Below are 17,514 nucleotides of genomic sequence, written 5' to 3' on the forward strand. Positions count from 1 at the left end.
TTGGTTTCGGACAATGCTCGGTACAACATCGCGGGCCGAAGAGCCTGTTCTGTGCTGTACTGTACACCTAGATGTGATCTCGCACAGGGCTGAATCTTAGCTTGTAGCGTGACGGAGAGGCTGACAGAAGAAAGAGTGGTGAACGCGCATTTCTTTAAACTACAGCAGTTAAAGACTGACAGGTTGCTTGCTTGAAAATGAACTATTTGAAAGGTTGCAAAAGATTGGGTCAGCTGGCTTCAACTGCAATGAAGTTACTGTGAAAAGCCCCTAGTCGCCACACTCGTACACAGAGGGGGAATTCAGAATGTCCAATTCACCTAACAAGCACGTCTTTCGGGACCTGTGGGAGGAAATCGTAGACCTGGAGGAAACCCGCGCAGACACGGGGAGAGCTTGCAGACTCCGCACAGACAGAGACCCAAGCCGAGAATCGAACCCAGGATCCTGGCGTTGTGTACAACAGTGCTAACCACTGTGCTACCATGCCGCCTGTCACTGAACTTCACAGAAAAAGCATTCCAAACCAAACTTTATGATACACTAAGTTACCGTTTCGAGCTGATGATCTTTCATCGGGGCTCTGACCTGACCCGAAATGTTAGTACTAGTGATAATTCACCAAAATTCACTGGACTCTGGGGTGATCCCGGCGGATTGGAAATGAGCAAACGTGACACCACTGTTTAAAAAAGGAGGTAGGCAGAAAGTGGGTAATTATAGGCCAGTGAGCTTAACTTCGGTAGTAGGGAAGATGCTGGAATCTATCATCAAGGAAGAAATAGCGAGGCATCTGGGTGGAAATTATCATAGATATCATAGAATTTACAGTGCAGAAGGAGGCCATTCGGCCCATCGAGTCTGCACCGGCTCTTGGAAAGAGCACCCTACCCAAGGTCCACACCTCCACCCTATCCCCACAACCCAGTAACCCCACCCTACACCAAGGGCAATTTTGGACACTATGGGCAATTTAGCATGGCCAATCCACCTAACCCGCACATCTTTGGACTGTGGGAGGAAACCGGAGCACCCGGAGGAAACCCACGCACACACGGGGAGGATGTGCAGACTCCGCACAGACAGTGACCCAAGCCGGAATCGAACCTGGGACCCTGGAACTGTGAAGCATTTGTGCTATCCACAATGCTACCGTGCTGCCCTGCCCCTGAAATTGTCCCATTGGGCAGACGCAGCATGGGTTCATAAAGGGCAGGTCGTGCCTAACTAATTTAGTGGACTTTTTTGAGGACATTAACAGTGCGGTAGATAACGGGGAGCCAATGGATGTGGTATATCTGGATTTCCAGAAAGCCTTTGACAAGGTGCTACACAAAAGGTTGCTGCATAAGATAAAGATGCATGGCATTAAGGGGAAAGTAGTAGCATGGCTAGAGGATTGGTTAATTAATAGAAAGCAAAGAGTGGGGATTAATGGGTGTTTCTCTGGTTGGCAATCAGCAGCTAGTGGTGTCCCTCAGGGATCAGTGCTGGGCCCACAACTGTTCACAATTTACATAAGATGATTTGGAGTTGGAGACCAAGGGCAATGTGTCCAAGTTTGCAGACGACACTAAGATAAGTGGTAAAGCAAAAAGTGCAGAGGATACTGGAAGTCTGCAGAGGGATTTGGATCGGCTAAGTGAATGGGCTAGGGTCTGGCAGATGGAATACAATGTTGACAAATGTGAGGTTATCCATTTTGGTAGGAATAACAGCAAAAGGGATTATTTAAATGATAAAATATTAAAACATGCTGCTGTGCAGAGACCTGGGTGTGCTAGTGCATGAGTCGCAAAAAGTTGGTTTACAGGTGCAACAGGTGATTAAGAAGGCAAATGGAATTTTGTCCTTCATTGCTAGAGGGATGGAGTTTAAGACTAGGGAGGTTATGCTGCAATTGTATAAGGTGTTAGTGAGGCCACACCTGGAGTATTGTGTTCAGTTTTGGTCTCCTTACTTGAGAAAGGACGTACTGGCACTGGAGGGTGTGCAGAGGAGATTCACTCGGTTAATCCCAGAGCTGAAGGGGTTGGATTACGAGGAGAGGCTGAGTAGACTGGGACTGTACTCGTTGGAATTTAGAAGGATGAGGGGGGATCTTATAGAAACATATAAGATGATGAAGGGAATAGATAGGATAGATGCGGGCAGGTTGTTTCCACTGGCAGGTGAAAGCAGAACTAGGGGGCATAGCCTCAAAATAAGGGGAAGTAGATTTAGAGCTGAGTTTAGGAGGAACTTCTTCACCCAAAGGGTTGTGAATCTATGGAATTCCTTGCCCAGTGAAGCAGTAGAGGCTCCTTCATTAAGTGTTTTTAAGATAAAGATAGATCGTTTTTTGAAGAATAAAGGGATCAAGGCTTATGGTGTTCGGGCCGGAAAGTGGAGCTGAATCCACAAAAGATCAGCCATGATCTCACTGAATGGCAGAGCAGGCTCGAGGGGCCAGATGGCCTACTCCTGCTCCTAGTTCTTATGTTCTTATGTTAACTCAGCTTCTCTCTCCGCCGGAGCTGCTGAGTATTTCCAGCTTTTTCTGTTGTTATTTCAGAATTTCAGCATCTGCGGGATTTAATTTTGGTGAAGGTGTACAGCAAATGCTTCACTAACTTTCTGGGACGGATTTATCTTCCTCTTCACCCTTCTTCTTGGAGTCTTTTCTTCCCCATAAACCGCTGAACCAGCCGCCACTCTGCTTCTCCGATCCCTTCTTCCCCAGCATCTTGTGTCCTGATCTGATCACCTGAGAACAAAAGCAAAATGTGCATGAGGGGGAGAGAAAATTAAACTGTGCAATTATACAAAATTGATGTTGAGAGTTACCTCGACGTGTGCCTGCTGTCTTGCTAATGTGATGTTGAAAATATCCAGTGATTTCTCCAGGATCTGAGGACACAAAAAAAAATGAAAAATACACAACAGGAAATGCAAGTTAAAAGGACAGAACATTTTACGATAATGGCATCTCTTTGTTGAACTTGGGAGTAATTATAATATAATAATAATAATTGCTTATTGTCACAAGTAGGCTTCAATGAAGTTACTGTGAAAAGCCCCTAGTCGCCACATTCCGGCGCCTGTTCGGGAAGGCTGGTTGAAAGTTTGGGGAGTTCGCCTCACTTACTGGCCAACATTCATCTCTCGATTAATACCACAATTGTCATTTTGTCGTAATGTTGTCTGGGGGATTTTATACACAAACTGGCTGCCACATTGCCTACTTTATCACAGTGATCACCTTTCAAAAGTAATTCACCCAGTACAGAACATGAATGGTATAAAGACACAAGATAGAAATGAGGGAGACAATTCATACTCAAACTTAGAGGGGAATTTCTCGTCCAGATGGATCGCATCTTAAAAAGTACATACGAAAAAGAATTTACAAAACTGATGTTGGGGGCATTATTACTTGTCCAATATGCAAATTAGAAGGAGAACCCATTAAGTCCCTCAAGCCTGCTATTCAGTAAGATGGTGGCGGATCTGATGTTAACCCCAACTTCACATTCCTGCCTAGCCCCATTACTCTTTCATCCTCTTGCTTACCAAGAATCAATCTATCTCTGCTGTAAACATATTCGAGAACCTCCAATCTTTCACCTTCACCCATTTTTATTTATAGCAAGTTTTCATTTCTTCTATTGATTTGATTTTTCCATCCCCCTTTCCATCTTGTTTTTCACTTACCACCATCTTCCCTCCCTCTCCCTCCCTCCCTCCCTCCCACCTCCCCACCCCACCTCCCCTCCCCACCCCACCCCCACCCCCGCCATCAGTTCCCTGTTCCAGATTGTCCTTTGACACACTGCTTACTTTTGTTGCACCATTAACACATTCTGATTGCTCAGTGCCACTATCAGCAACCTTCTCAGTCATTATCACCACCATTTACAATTCCTTTGTCTTATCGTCCGCGACTTTTTTGTCGTCTCTTCCTTGCTTCCACCTATCGCTGGCCCGCTATCTAGCCCTACTGCTCCACCACAGCTCTCCGCCACCACGTTCGCCCTGTGTCTGCGTGGGTTTCCTCCGGGTGCTCCGGTTTCCTCCCTCAAATCCAGAATGACGTGCAGGTTAGATGGATTGGCCATGCTAAATTGCCCTGAGTGTCCAAAAGGGTTAGGTAGGGTTACTGGGTTACAGGGATAGGGTGGAGCTGTGGGCTTAAGTACAGTGCTCTTCCCAAGGGCCGGTGCAGACTCGATGGGCCAAATGGCCTCCTTCTGCACTGTAAATTCTATGATTCTATGAAACTCTCTCTGAACAGCTTCCAATGTACTTACATCCTTCCTTCAATAAGGAGACCAATACTTTACACAATACTCAAGCTGTATAAAATCGCTAGAAAAAGGAAATAAGCCGGATGACTGGCAGATAGCCAAGGATATTCCTAATATCATATATAAAAATGATGTGGAGATGCCGGCGTTGGACTGGTGTGAACAGAGTAAGATGTCTTACAACACCAGGTTAAAGTCCAACAGGTTTATTTCAAATCACTAGCTTTCGGAGCGCTGCTCCTTCCTCAGGTGAATGAAGAGGTGGGTTCCAGAAACATATTTATAGACAAAGTCAAAGATGCAAGTCGATACTTTGAATGTGAGTCTTTGCTTCTCAGATCCAGAGAGAAGGGTAATCGCAGAACAAGAACAAAGAAAAGTGCAGGACAGGAACAGGCCCTTCGGCCCTCCAAGCCTGCGTCCACCATGCTGCCCGTCTTAAAATAGCAAGCCCAGGCCAGATGGTGGGGTGGGTGAATGTAATTGTTAAATCCTACCAACTGCCCTGGCTGGAGACATTTCACACCTCTTTAACCTGTGATTATCCTCTCAGGATCTGTACAGACTGTAAAGCTAGTGATTTGAAACAAATCTGTTGGACTTTAACCAGGTGTTCTAAGATATAATAAGAGATAGAACGAGTCAAGTTGGTATATACCAGTTGGATGAAAATCGGTGAAGGGAAAGGTAATGTAAGCAGTCGATTTCGGCGTGAGAACAGCTGGTGAGTCAGTTTCAGCGGGAGCAGTGCGGAAGTGGTTGCTGGGAGGTAAGTCTGTCCTTTAAAAGCACTTGTCTTTGCAGGGGCAGGCCAGTCGATTTCGGCGGGAGAACAGCTGGTGAGTCAGTTTCAGCGGGAGCAGTGCGGAAGTGGTTGCTGGGAGGTAAGTCTGTCCTTTAAAAGCACTTGTCTTTGCAGGGGCAGGCCAGTCGATTTCGGCGGGAGAACAGCTGGTGAGTCAGTTTCAGCGGGAGCAGTGCGGAAGTGGTTGCTGGGAGGTAAGTCTGTCCTTTAAAAGCACTTGTCTTTGCAGGGGCAGGCCAGTCGATTTCGGCGGGAGAATCAGCTGGTGAGTCAGTTTCAGCGGGAGCAGTGCGGAAGTGGTTGCTGGGAGGTAAGTCTGTCCTTTAAAAGCACTTGTCTTTGCAGGGGCAGGCCAGTCGATTTCGGCGGGAGTGGAGCTGGCTGGTTAGTCAATTTCAGCAGGAGCTGAGAAAATTTTTTTTTTTTTTTAAATTAGTGTTTTAGGCGGGAACAGGAAGTCGACCCGCGGACGTCTGGGAAGACCCTCACCAATAAATTCTGGTGGAGAGGAAACCCGAGACACTACACGTGTAGTGTCTCCCACCCGCCCTCCTCCTCTAACCTAATAATAAAACCCATTGGTCTGAGGTAAGTACCATATTTTATTATATTATTATTATTTTTTATAAAAAATTTAATTTAGTTGTTAGCCAGATCTTGGTAGAAAGTTAGAGGAATGGCAGGGAAGGGAGTGCAATGTTCCTCCTGCAGGATGTTTGAGGTGAGGGATGCAGTTAGTGTCCCTGCTGATTTTACCTGCAGGAAGTGCTGCCATCTCCAGCTCCTCCAAGACCGAGTTAGGGAACTGGAGCTGGAGTTGGAAGAACTTCGGATCATTCGGGAGGCAGAAGGGGTCATAGATAGCAGCTTCAGGGAATTAGTTACACCAAAGATTGGAGATAGGTGGGTAACTGTAAGAGGGACTGGGAAAAAGCAGTCAGTGCAGGGATCCCCTGCGGTCGTTCCCCTGAGAAACAAGTATACCGCTTTGGATACTTGTGGGGGGGACGACTTACCAGGGGTAAGCCATGGGGAACGGGCCTCTGGCACGGAGTCTGTCCCTGTTGCTCAGAAGGGAAGGGGGGAGAGGAGCAGAGCATTAGTAATTGGGGACTCTATAGTCAGGGGCACAGATAGGAGATTTTGTGGGAGCGTGAGAGACTCACGTTTGGTATGTTGCCTCCCAGGTGCAAGGGTACGTGATGTCTCGGATCGTGTTTTCCGGGTCCTTAGGGGGAGGGGGAGCAGCCCCAAGTCGTGGTCCACATTGGCACTAACGACATAGGTAGGAAAGGGGACAAGGATGTCAGGCAGGCTTTCAGGGAGCTAGGATGGAAGCTCAGAACTAGAACAAACAGAGTTGTTATCTCTGGGTTGTTGCCCGTGCCACGTGATAGTGAGATGAGGAAGAGGGAGAAAGAGCATTTAAACACGTGGCTACAGGGATGGTGCAGGCGGGAGGGATTCAGATTTCTGGATAACTGGGGCTCTTTCTGGGGAAGGTGGGACCTCTACAGACAGGATGGTCTACATCTGAACCTGAGGGGCACAAATATCCTGGGGGGGAGATTTGTTAGTGCTCTTTGGGGGGGTTTAAACTAATGCAGCAGGGGCATGGGAACCTGGATTGTAGTTTTAGGGTACGGGAGAATGAGAGTATAGAGGTCAGGAGCACAGATTTGACGTCGCAGGAGGGGGCCAGTGTTCAGGTAGGTGGTTTGAGGTGTGTCTACTTCAATGCCAGGAGTATACGAAATAAGGGAGGGGAACTGGCAGCATGGGTTGGTACCTGGGACTTCGATGTTGTGGCCATTTCGGAGACATGGATAGAGCAGGGACAGGAATGGATGTTGCAGGTTCTGGGGTTTAGGTGTTTTAGTAAGCTCAGAGAAGGAGTCAAAAGAGGGGGAGGTGTGGCGCTGCTAGTCAAGAGCAGTATTACGGTGGCGGAGAGGATGCTAGATGGGGACTCATCTTCCGAGGTAGTATGGGCTGAGGTTAGAAACATGAAAGGAGAGGTCACACTGTTGGGAGTCTTCTATAGGCCTCCAAATAGTTCTAGGGATGTAGAGGAAAGGATGGCGAGGATGATCCTGGATAAGAGCGAAAGTAACAGGGTAGTTATTATGGGAGACTTTAACTTTCCAAATATTGACTGGAAAATATATAGTTCGAGTACATTAGATGGGTCGTTTTTTGTACAGTGTGTGCAGGAGGGTTTCCTGACACAGTTTGTTGACAGGCCAACAAGAGGCGAGGCCACATTGGATTTGGTTTTGGGTAATGAACCAGGCCAGGTGTTGGATTTGGAGGTAGGTGAGCACTTTGGGGACAGTGACCACAATTCGGTGACGTTTACGTTAAGGATGGAAAGGGATAAGTATACACCGCAGGGCAAGAGTTATAGCTGGGGGAAGGGAAATTATGATGCCATTAGACGTGACTTGGGGGGGATAAGGTGGAGAAGTAGGCTGCAAGTGTTGGACACACTGGATAAGTGGAGCTTGTTCAAGGATCAGCTACTGCGTGTTCTTGATAAGTATGTACCGGTCAGGCAGGGAGGAAGGTGCCGAGCGAGGGAACCGTGGTTTACCAAAGAAGTGGAATCTCTTGTTAAGAGGAAGAAGGAGGCCTATGTGAAGATGAGGTGTGAAGTTTCAGTTGGGGCGATGGATAGTTACAAGGTAGCGAGGAAGGATCTAAAGAGAGAGCTCAGATGAGCAAGGAGGGGACATGAGAAGTATTTGGCAGGAAGGATCAAGGAAAACCCAAAAGCTTTCTATAGGTATGTCAGGAATAAGCGAATGACGAGGGAAAGAGTAGGACCAGTCAAGGACAGGGATGGGAAGTTGTGTGTAGAGTCTGAAGAGATAGGCGAGATACTAAATGAATATTTTTCGTCAGTATTCACTCAGGAAAAAGACAATGTTGTGGAGGAGAATGCTGAGCTCCAGGTAAATAGATTAGATGGCATTGAGGTACGTAGGGAAGAGGTGTTGGCAATTCTGGACAGGCTGAAAATAGATAAGTCCCCGGGACCTGATGGGATTTATCCTAGGATTCTCTGGGAGGCCAGGGAAGAGATTGCTGGACCATTGGCTTTGATTTTTATGTCATCATTGGCTACAGGAATAGTGCCAGAGGACTGGAGGATAGCAAATGTGGTCCATTTGTTCAAAAAGGGGGGCAGAGACAACCCCGGCAACTATAGACTGGTGAGCCTCACGTCTGTAGTGGGTAAAGTCTTGGAGGGGATTATAAGAGACAAGATTTATAATCATCTAGATAGGAATAATATGATCAGGGTTAGTCAGCATGGCTTTGTGAAGGGTAGGTCATGCCTCACAAACCTTATCGAGTTCTTTGAGAAGGTGACTGAACAGGTAGACGAGGGTAGAGCAGTTGATGTGGTGTATATGGATTTCAGTAAAGCGTTTGATAAGGTTCCCCACGGTAGGCTATTGCAGAAAATACGGAGGCTGGGGATTGAGGGTGATTTAGAGATGTGGATCAGAAATTGGCTAGCTGAAAGAAGACAGAGGGTGGTGGTTGATGGGAAATGTTCAGAATGGAGTTCAGTCACAAGTGGAGTACCACAAGGATCTGTTCTGGGGCCGTTGCTGTTTGTCATTTTTATCAATGACCTAGAGGAAGGCGCAGAAGGGTGGGTGAGTAAATTTGCAGACGATACTAAAGTCGGTGGTGTTGTCGATAGTGTGGAAGGATGTAGCAGGTTACAGAGGGATATAGATAAGCTGCAGAGCTGGGCTGAGAGGTGGCAAATGGAGTTTAATGTAGAGAAGTGTGAGGTGATTCACTTTGGAAGGAATAACAGGAATGTGGAATATTTGGCTAATGGTAAAGTACTTGAAAGTGTGGATGAGCAGAGGGATTTAGGTGTCCATGTACATAGATCCCTGAAAGTTGCCACCCAGGTTGATAGGGTGGTGAAGAAGGCCTATGGAGTGTTGGCCTTTATTGGTAGAGGGATTGAGTTCCGGAGTCAGGAGGTCATGTTGCAGCTGTACAGAACTCTGGTACGGCCGCATTTGGAGTATTGCGTACAGTTCTGGTCACCGCATTATAGGAAGGACGTGGAGGCTTTGGAGCGGGTGCAGAGGAGATTTACCAGGATGTTGCCTGGTATGGAGGGAAAATCTTATGAGGAAAGGCTGATGGACTGGAGGTTGTTTTCGTTGGAGAGAAGGTTAAGAGGAGACTTAATAGAGGCATACAAAATGATCAGGGGGTTGGATAGGGCGGACAGTGAGAGCCTTCTCCCGCGGATGGAAATGGCTGGCACGAGGGGACATAGCTTTAAACTGAGGGGTAATAGATATAGGACAGAGGTCAGAGGTAGGTTCTTTACGCAAAGAGTAGTGAGGCCGTGGAATGCCCTACCTGCTACAGTAGTGAACTCGCCAACATTGAGGGCATTTAAAAGTTTATTGGATAAACATATGGATGATAATGGTATAGTGTAGGTTAGATGGCTTTTGTTTCGGTGCAACATCGTGGGCCGAAGGGCCTGTACTGCGCTGAATCGTTCTATGTTCTATGTTCTATCTTGTTAAATTATACAATACTGAAATATCGAGAATCTGAATTCCAAAAGCAATGTTGTTCACCCAGTGCCAGGGTGAGGACACCTCCATCAGGCTGGAGAGAGAAGGATCCAGTTATTGTGGTCCTTGTGGGTGCCGAGGACATAGGCGGGACAAGAAAGAAGTTTTGCTGAGGGAGCATTCAGAGCGAGAAGCTAACTTAAACAATACCATAAAAGTAATAATTTCTGGATTAGTCACTTGGTAGTAGAAAACCTGAATACTGCTGAAAGAAACAGACATGCTGCTGAAGCTTTTTAGCTTGCACTCATCAAGACAGATGCAAGAATGCCAAATTTCAAAGGCAGCAGCAATTTATATTGCACGAGAGAAGGGTGCTGATATCGACTCTGGTCGTGACATCGCCATGGACAATGGATCAGGAATTAGAGCTGGGACCTTAACTATTTACAATCAACACCAATGGCTTAAATGAAGGGAGAGAGTATTACAGCCAAATTTGCTGACAATACAAAGATGGGCAGGAAAGCAAGTTGTGGGAGTGATACGAAGGGTCTGCAAAGGATACGGGTAGAACATAGAACACAGACCAACCGACCCACTTAAGCCCTCACTTCCACCCTATCCCCGTAACCCAATAACCCCTCCTAACCTTTTTTGGTCACTGAGGGCAATTTATCATGGCCAATCCATCGAACCTGCACGTCTTTGGACTGTGGGACGAAACGGGAGCACCCGGACGAAACCCATGCTGACACGGAGAGAATGTGCAGAATCCGCACAGACAGTGACCCAGTGGGGAATCGAACCTGGGACCCTGGCGCTGTGAAGCCACTTGTGCTACCTTGCTGCCCATTGGTTAAGTGAGCAGACAAAGATTTGGCAGATGGTGTATCCTGGGAAAAATGGGAGGCTGTCCACTTTGACGGAGATTAAAAAAGCAGAACATTACTTCAATGGGAGAAAGTCTGCAGAATGCAGTAGCACAGAGGGTGCCTTTGTACATGAATCACAAAACGTTAGCATGAAGGTACAGCAAATGATTAGGAAGGCAAATGTAATCTTGGCTTTTATTGCAGAACGTCTTGCTAACTGACGAGTGCATCGGTGAGTCCAAACCCAGTGTACTGTGGACTGTCTCGATCTCTTTGCGCAAGGAGGGACATTCGCGCATTGGAAGGAGTTCAGAGAAGGTTCACTGAGCGGATTCCTGCGATGAAGGAGTTGCTTGATGAGGAAAAGTTGGAAGATTGGACCTATACTCATTGGGGTTTAGAGGAACAAGAGGTGCTCTTCGTGAAACATGTAAGATTCTGATATGGGCTTGGCAGAGTGGATGCTGCGAGGATACTAGGGGACAGTTTAAAATTAAAGGGTCTGCCAATTAAGACAGAGACGAGGAGAATTTTCTTCTCTCAAGAGGATTGTTCCTGTTTGGAATACACTTACACGGAGAAGTGCAGGCAGGGTCATTGAATATATTCAAGGATGAGCTGGACAGATTTTTGATCGACCAGGGAGTCGAGATTTATTCTGCAAGGCCGGAAATTGAAGATCAGGCCACAATCAGATCAGCTATGATGTTACTGAACAGCAGAGAAGGATGGAGGGGCTGAGTGCTCTACCGTTGCTACTATTTCTCTTGACCTTTTCAGAAGCCAGTCGCTAAATCACAGTTCTTTCACACGTAAAAGATTTATGAGGTGTATATTTCAGACCACAAATCAAATGGTTCAGTCACAAATTTCCAGAGATGTCATAGCTTGGCATCAAATTGCTTTAAAAATGATCTTTACCTGAAGTTGCTTCAATACTTCTTCAGAGAGTTTTGTCTGCGTCAGTTTGCTCTTATAAGCCACTTTGTAAGCCTTCAGATTTTGCCTGTGGCTTCTGATGTTGCCCCAGGACCACATGCGATATTTTCTCCGGACATGAACTTCCAGCACCCCTGTGATCACATATTGCCACCTAAGACGAGGCAAATTATTAACTCAAAACAACGAGAAGATAAAATTATCCCGAAAGAAGCAAAATGGCCCAGAAAAGCCATGAATTGGCAAAGAAAATAGGAGTGGCACCTCTGCCACATGCCAGGGTGGATCCCTGACTAAGAGGTTAGCGGGCATTTATTTTGTTGTACTGGGCGAGGGGGAAGGCGGACTCGCACAGCGCTCACACGGTGCCTGATCCATTAGCAACACAGACGCTGGGTGACAGGGCAGTAAAGTTTCTGCTTTCCAGTTCTTATTCCCCTCAACAGTGACAAAAACATCCACAAAATTAGAGAGGATTTCAGCTCATTGAGTCAACTTAATTACTTGCCGTCTAAAGATTTTTAAAAATTGCGATCCTGAATTAACTTCCCTGTTTCAACAGCAAAAGATATTCTATTCTAAAGAAATACAAACAACACACCATCCTTTCCGTAGTATTGGTGCCCTACAAATATTATTGTACGGCATTCGCATCTGAGTCAGAAGATTATGCGTTCATAGCCCATTCCAGAGACCTGAGTGCATGTACACGGCTTGCGCTCTAGTGTAGTACTGCGAGGGTGCTGCACTGCCAGAGTCACTCTCTTTCGGGCAAGACGTTAATACAAGGACCCTCTGCCCTCTCAGGTAGATGGAAAACACCCCATGGCACCATTTCAAAACAAGAACATAGAACATTACAGCGCAGTACAGGCCCTTCGGCCCTCGATGTTGCGCCGACCTGTGAAACCACTCTAAAGCCCATCTACACTATTCCCTTATCATCCATATGTTTATCCAATGACCATTTAAATGTCCTTAATGTTGGCGAGTCCAGTACTGTTGCAGGCAGGGCATTCCACGCCCTTACTACTCTCTAAGTAAAGAACCTACCTCTGGCATCTGTCCTATATCTATCTCCCCTCAATTTAAAGCTATGTCCCCTCATGCTAGCCATCACCATCCGAGGAAAAAGGCTCTCATTGTCCACCCTATCTAATCGTCTGATCATCTTGTATGCCTCAATTAAGTCACATCTTAACCTTCTTCTCTCTAACGAAAACAGCCTCAAGTCCCTCAGCCTTTCCTCATAAGATCCATACCAGGCAACATCCATACCTGGTAAATCTCCTCTGCACCCTTTCCAATGCTTCCACATCCTTCCTATAATGCGGCGACCAGAACTGCCGCAATACTCTAAATGCAGCCACACCAGAGTTTTGTACAGCTGCAACATGACCTCATAGCTCCGAAACTCAATCCCTCTACCAATAACAGCTAACACACCGTACGCCTTCTTAACAACCCTCTCAACCTGGGTGGCAACTTTCAGGGATCTATGTACATGGACACCGAGATCTCTGCTCATCCACACTACCAATAATCTTACCATTAGCCCAGTACTCTGTATTCCTGTTACTCCTTCCAAAATGAATCACCTCACACTTTTCTGCATTAAGCTCCATTTGCCACCTCTCAGCCCAGCACTGCAGCTTATCTATATCCCTCTGTAACCTGCAACATCCTTCCGCATTGTCCACAACTCCACCGACTTTAGTGTCATCTGCAAATTTACTCACCCATCTTTCTAAGCCCTCCTCCAGGTCATTTATAAAAATGACAAACAGCAGTGGCCCCAAAACAGATCCTTGTGGTACACCACTAGTAACTGGACTCCAGTCTGAACATTTCCCATCAACCATCACCCTCTGTTTTCTTACAGCTAGCCAATTTCTGATCCAAACTGCTAAATCACCCTGAATCCCATGCCTCCATATTTTCTGCAGTAGCCTATCATAGGGCACCTTACCAAACGCTTTACTGAAATCCATATACACCACATCAACTACTTTACCCTCGTCCACCTGTTTGGTCACCTTCTCAAAGAACTCAATAAGGTTTGTGAGGCACGACCTACCCTTCACAAAACCGTGTTGACTATCCTTAATCAAATTATTCCTTTCTAGATGATTATAAATCCTATCTCTTATAAACCTTTCCAAGACTTTGTCCACAACAGAAGTAAGGCTCACTGGTCTATAGTTACCGGGGTTGTCTCTACTCCCCTTCTTGAACAAGGGGACAACATTTGCTATCCTTCAGTCTTCTGGCACTATTTCTGTAGACAATGACGACATAAAGATCAAAGCCAAAGGCTCAGCAATCTCCTCCCTAACTTCCCAGAGAATCCTAAAATAAATCCCATCTGGCCCAGGGGACTTATCTATTTTCACACTTTCCAGAATTGCTAACACCTCCTCCTTATGAACCTCAAGCCCTTCTAGTCTAGTACCTGCATCTCAGTATTCTCCTCGACAACATTGTCTTTTTCCTGTGTGAATACTAACAAAAAAAATTAATTTAGCACCTCTCTTATCTCCTCGGACTGCATGCACAACTTTCCACTACTGTCCTTGACTGGCCCTACTCTTACCCTAGTCATTCTTTTATTCCTGACATACTTATCGAAAGCTTTCGGGTTATCCTTGATCCTACCTGCAAAAGACTTATCATGTCCCCTCCTGGCTCTTCTTAGCTCTCTCTTTAGGTCCTTCCTAGCTAACTTGTAACTCTCGAGCCCCTTAACTGAACCTTCACGTCTCATCTTTACATAAGCCTCCTTCTTCCTCTTGACAAGTGATTCAACTACTTCAGTAAACCACGGTTCCCTCGCTCGACCACTTTCTCCCTGCCTGACGGATGTTCTCCCTCGATATCAAATGTAACATTTCCAAATTTGCTGACGACACAAAACTGAGCGGAATGGTGAGGAGGATACAAGGAGGCTTCAATGTGATTTAGACAAGGTGAATGGCTGGGCAGGCACTTGGCAAATGCAGTACGACGCGGCGAAATGTGAAGTTACACACTTTGGTGCGAAAAACAGAAAGGAGGATTATTATTTAAATGGTGATATACTAGGAATTGTAGATGTACAAAGGGATCTGGGTGTCCTTGTACACCAGTCAATGAAAGTGGAAAGGCAGGTTCAGCAAGCAATTAGGAAGGCAAATGGTATATTGGTCTTCACTGCAAGAGGATTTGAGTTCAAAGCTAAGATATCTTACTGCAGCTATACACAACCACAAAAGGTATAGGGAGAAAGCAGAAGTATGGAGTTGAGATCGCGGGTCAGCCACGATCATACTGAAAGGCAGAGCAGGCTTGAAGAGTCGGAGGGCCTCCTCCTGCTCCTAGTTTCTACGTTTCGATTCAGAGATTGAGTGAAGTGCTACAGCAGTGCAGGATTTTCATTCTTTTCATACCATTGCAGGTTACATTAATAGGTGTGCGTGATATAGGTTTTAAAAAAGAAAGACACTTAATCTTGACCAGTGTAACTGCACCGCTGGGTACGGTCAGACCATCCCAGAGGAAATCACAGCTCCAATTTGCTATAAGTTACCGAATCTCAGGTAAAGTGAGTTCTGAGCTTCTGGGCACGGGGAGTGTATTGCACATTTGAAAGAGCAAGGGCTGAGAGTTGAAGGAAGAAAAACCTGCCATCAAGTTGAAACTTCACAGGCAAACAGTGCAGATCTTAGCAACTTACCACTTTTTGGCATTTTTATGAAGGGGTACATCAGGCTTGTATTTTCGATAAGGTACATTTCTCACCATATAGTCCACAGATTCCAACAGATCGATAACACTGAGGTACTGGAAATGGAGAGAATGGTCAGTCCACACACATGGCCCTTTCACATTCTCAGCATCATAATGTTTAAATCAAGACAATTCCGCACATGTCCATTCAAATTGCCTGGAAGATCCGAGCTTGAAGAGCAGAGACTAGGAAATTATCAAATTATTTGTATTGTCTGCCCGTAACTCCTGATGCGCTGGTTTGAACTGACAGCTCATTCATCCAAAAACAGCCATGCCTACAGTGCCAGGCATACCGACTGCACCATAACATAACTGCATTTTGAGTCTTTGAGGTTTTAGTATCAGCGTGGTTGAACAATTTTGGTCTTATTTGTTATCGTACCTTTAAAAGACAAATCAGCACACTATGTAGTGCGTTTTTAGGGAAAATAGTAAGTGGTTACATCTACTGAATTGCTTGCCTTTTTAAAAATCATTGATGCTGCTCGACAGGCCTGATACTCCACACGGTGTTGTATACTGTATCAATTGGACGCACCCTTACAGAGGGTGATCTTGGAAGCTGCATCTCAACAATACATTGGATTATTCAGAAGTAAATCTGATTAACACACTTTGAAAATAGATAGGAGTCTGATGGCTGGCACAATTGGTGATATTAATATATCAGCACGGTAGCACAGTGGTTGGCACTGTTGTTTCACAGCTCAGGGTTCCAGGTTCGATTCCCGGCTTGGGTCACTGTCTGTGCGGAGTCTGCACGTTCTCCCCGTGTGTCCGTGGGTTTCCTCCGGGTGCTCCGGTTTCCTCCCACAGTCCAAAGGTGTGCAGGTTAGGTGGATTGGCCATGCTAAATTGCACTTAATGTCCAAAAAAGGTTAAGTGGGGTTACTGGGTTACAGGGATAGAGTGGAGGCGTGGGATTAAGTAGGGTGCTCTTTCCAAGGGCCGGTGCAGACCCGATGGGCTGAGTGGCCTCCTTCTGCATTGTCAATTCTTTGATTCTATGATTCATGTCCTAATTCCAGTTAGCATGGAGAAATCTCTTCCGTTAAACTAATATTGAAGGGCTGATGTCTGCTTCAGGACATTTTGATAGCAATCACCAATTACCACACCACATGAATCTCTATTTAATCTCACTCGAATAGTACTTCAAAGTCAAAATCCATGTTCGCACTGTGGCCCAACAACAAATAAAGCCATAACTATGTCCACAGGAAAGCAAGCTCTATTGAGTAATGTTGTCCTAAGCGAAGTCCATAGAAGCCACAGAATCCCTCCAGGGCAGGAGGAGGCCATTCAGCCCATCTAGTCTGCACCGGCCCGTCAAACTTGACCATTCCAAATCACTCCTCGTCGGCCTCTGACAATCTACCCTCTGTGAACCTGAGGTCATCCAAAACTGTGTTGCACTTAGTTGCCCAAATCGTGACTTGCACCAAGTCCATTCACCTATCGCCACCAGTGCTCAGACCTACACTGGCTCCTGATCAAGCAACATCGAAACATAGAGAATAGGAGGCCATTCGGCCCTTCAAGCCTGCACCACCAATTATTATGATCATAGCTGATCATCCAACTCAAGAGTCTAATCCCACTTTCCCCCCATATCCTTGGATCCCATTCGCCCCAAGAACTATATCTAACTGCTTCTTGAAAACATGGTGTTTAGGTCTCAACAACTTTCTGTGGTAGCGGATTCCACAGGCTCACCAATCTCTGGGTGAAGTCATCTCTTCGCATCTCAGTCCTAAGTGGTCTACCTCGTATCCTCAGACTGTGACCCCCTGCTTCTGGACACCCCCACCATCGGGAACATCCTTCCTGCATCTATCTTGTGTATTCCAGTTCAGATTTTATAGATTTTGATTTGATCACCTCGCATTCTTCTGAATTCCAGCGAACATAGCTGACTGACTCTCTTCTCAGATGTCAGTCCCACCATCCAAGGAATCAGTCTGGTAAACCTTCCCTGCACTCCTTCTACAGCAAGAACATTCTTCCCCAGATAAGGAGACTAATAAGCTAAACACTATTCCAAAGAACAAAGAACAAAGAAATGTACAGCACAGGAACAGGCCCTTCGGCCCTCCAAGCCTGTGCCAACTATGCTGCCCGACTAAACTACAATCTTCTACACTTCCTGGGTCCGTATCCCTCTATTCCCATCCTATTCATGTATTTGTCAAGATGCCCCTTAAATGTCACTATCGTCCCTGCTTCCACCACCTCCTCCGGTAGCGAGTTCCAGGCACCCACTACCCTCTGCGTAA

General features: G+C 46.1%; 1 protein-coding gene across 1 annotated transcript in view; it reads right to left on the minus strand.

Moving 5' to 3' along the window:
• vps13c (vacuolar protein sorting 13 homolog C) overlaps positions 1-17,514 on the minus strand; it is a 473,104-nt gene that overhangs the window by 379,147 nt on the left and 76,443 nt on the right. Inside the window, 4 exon segments of the mRNA XM_072493103.1 lie at positions 2,614-2,746; positions 2,827-2,889; positions 11,453-11,624; positions 15,183-15,289. Coding sequence (XP_072349204.1) covers positions 2,614-2,746; positions 2,827-2,889; positions 11,453-11,624; positions 15,183-15,289 — 475 coding nt within the window.

This window comes from Scyliorhinus torazame, chromosome 30, assembly GCF_047496885.1.
Source record: "Scyliorhinus torazame isolate Kashiwa2021f chromosome 30, sScyTor2.1, whole genome shotgun sequence".
Lineage (NCBI taxonomy): Eukaryota > Metazoa > Chordata > Chondrichthyes > Carcharhiniformes > Scyliorhinidae > Scyliorhinus > Scyliorhinus torazame.